Below are 2423 nucleotides of genomic sequence, written 5' to 3'. Positions count from 1 at the left end.
AAGCAACAATTAAATTGTATATAAATTGTGAAACCAAGAATAAAGAGTATAAAGTAAAAGAAGCAACAGTTTTAATTTTTAGAAATTCTAAATGTAGCAATACATGGTATAAGGTATACAGAGATATAAGGATACCTGGAAAATAAGAATGATGTGAAGGTAATCTTCAAAACTTGGTAGGTTCAGTATTTAAAGCTATAAAAATTGGAAATTAGATAATCATAATTGTGCTATAACATAATAATGTTTAAATCTAAAGATGCATGATAAGAAGTGGAAAGTGAAAGGAATCATAACATCAAACATCAACAACTGTAATCATACCTAACTTGCTACCATGTAGTCATATTTATGTTTAAATTGTGTGAATTGTTCAGAGTGGCAAATGACCCTGCAGAACAAAAAGAAATTGACTTATTTTTTAACTATAATATGTTAAAGAAGCAATAGTTAAATTATGTATAAATTGTGAGTGCAAAATAAATAATATAAAGAAAAAGAAGCAACAATTGAGTTGTATAAAAGTTGCAAATGTAGCAATACATGGTATAAAGTATACACATATATAAGTATACTTGGATAGTGCGAATGATATGAAAGCAATATTAAAAGCTTTATACATATGGTAGTTAGAGCTATACAAATTGGAAATTGCTTGATTATAATTGTGGTATAACATGGATATGTCCAAATTCTAAGATGCATGATAAGATGCAGAAAGCCAACAAAAACATAGTAGCACATATCAACAATTGTAATCATCTGGCTTGATAGCCTGCAATCATAATTATGTTTAAATTCTATCAATTATTCAGTTTGGCAATTTATCTTGCAACCAAAATGGAGATTGCCTAGTGGCAGGTTAATTAAAAATCACGTGAGTATCCTATAAACTATTTACCATGTAATTGAGAATGACATTACTTGCATAAGAAACATGAAGAAATAAACCAAACAATGAATACATGCAAGTACATCCAAAGCATACATGCGAACAACCATTGTGAAAGTGCATCCATAGAAAGTACATCCAAAACATTTTTTCTTATTTTCATATGTACGAGTTTGAATTATATGACCAAAAATATACTTTATAAAATTTTAATTTTTTTAAGTATATTTGATAATATGCTCACCGAACATCATTACACTTAATCCCTTATTACAATTATAAAATATCTAATAAATCTTAACTAAAATGTCTCATTGATCTCAAATTAAAACCAAATAATCACCCTACTCTTCAAAAACATATTATCTATATACCAACTTGTTAATGAAACTCTCATATCATATACTTGTAGACACTCTAGAAACAAACACATTAAAAGACTTTTGAGATTTTATAGCATATATGCTCTTAAATTTATGTCAAACATGAACTGTCACACATACAGACGTACATACATCGCTACTAAGTAACTGAGCAACAAGTGACCAAGATCAGCTTTATTTTATGGTTCCTACTTAACACTATATCCAAACTACTTCTGCTGTCCGTCTACACCAATTCAGACCCCTTACTCCTAGATACCATGGCCAGGAGGACCACCTCCACGACCACCACCACCACCACGTCCTGGACCACCTCCACCGCGTCCACCACCACGTCCTGGACCACCATCAGTCTCGCTCAGTCCACGTCCTCCTCCACCACCACCATCACCATGCCCTGGACCACCACCACGTCCACCTCCTCCACCACGCCCTCCTCCACCGCCACGCTCTCCACCACCACGCTCTTCCGCAACTGCAGCGTCAATCAGGGTGGATGCAAATATAAGGCCCAATAGAACATAACATATTATCTTCATTCGGGATGCCATTTCTCACTCAAAAAAATCCAAAGACAAACTACCAGCTTGAAGAAGTTCAAGTATGGCATTTCCTATTTATAGTTTTTTACTGCCCTCCCTTCAAACAGATAACAATGGCCCAATGTGCGCTCTGCGTAGGATGCTTGGGAATCCCACTGGTCGGCGTGTCCCACGTTTCAGATGGAAAAACGTTTCACGTAACTGAGGAAGCAAGCTGGCCATCAACTATTTGGTAGTTTTTGTTAATGTCGACATATGCTTTTCATAAATTGTTTAGTAAAATATGCAGGCGCATGAAGCCGTAAAATTTTGACATTGAAGGACATTTGATATTATAGTGATCCAGCTTTAATTACTTTTGTATATTTAATTGAGCTAAAAAGATTACAGAGAAGGTAGATATCCATTGTTTTTGGTAACACCTCACTTTACTATCCCTGTAGAACATTAAAAAAGTAGACGGTAAATAGATGGCAGCCCATCCAAGGTTAATAGATTAAGTTAACGCGAATGAGATATTTATGGTGACTCACCAGATATCAATGGAAACCCGTGTACTTGTAGTTAGTCACTGCCGCCACTGAAATCTGAACATACTGGATGCAC

At 34.7% G+C, this 2423-nt stretch overlaps 1 protein-coding gene across 1 annotated transcript; it reads right to left on the bottom strand.

The window, feature by feature from the left end:
* Positions 1–332: 332 nt before the first annotated feature.
* On the bottom strand, positions 333–1826 carry LOC131874090 (uncharacterized). The gene is made up of 2 exons (XM_059217328.1): positions 1535–1826; positions 333–391 (listed from the first exon to the last, which is right to left on the bottom strand). Exons 1-2 carry the CDS (start codon positions 1824–1826, stop codon positions 333–335), a joined length of 351 nt encoding a protein of 116 aa, XP_059073311.1.
* Positions 1827–2423: the final 597 nt, after the last annotated feature.

This window comes from Cryptomeria japonica, chromosome 3, assembly GCF_030272615.1.
Source record: "Cryptomeria japonica chromosome 3, Sugi_1.0, whole genome shotgun sequence".
In the NCBI taxonomy this organism is placed as follows: Eukaryota; Viridiplantae; Streptophyta; class Pinopsida; order Cupressales; family Cupressaceae; genus Cryptomeria; species Cryptomeria japonica.
Note: the sequence above shows the minus strand (reverse complement) of the source record. Positions and strands in the feature narration are given on the sequence as shown.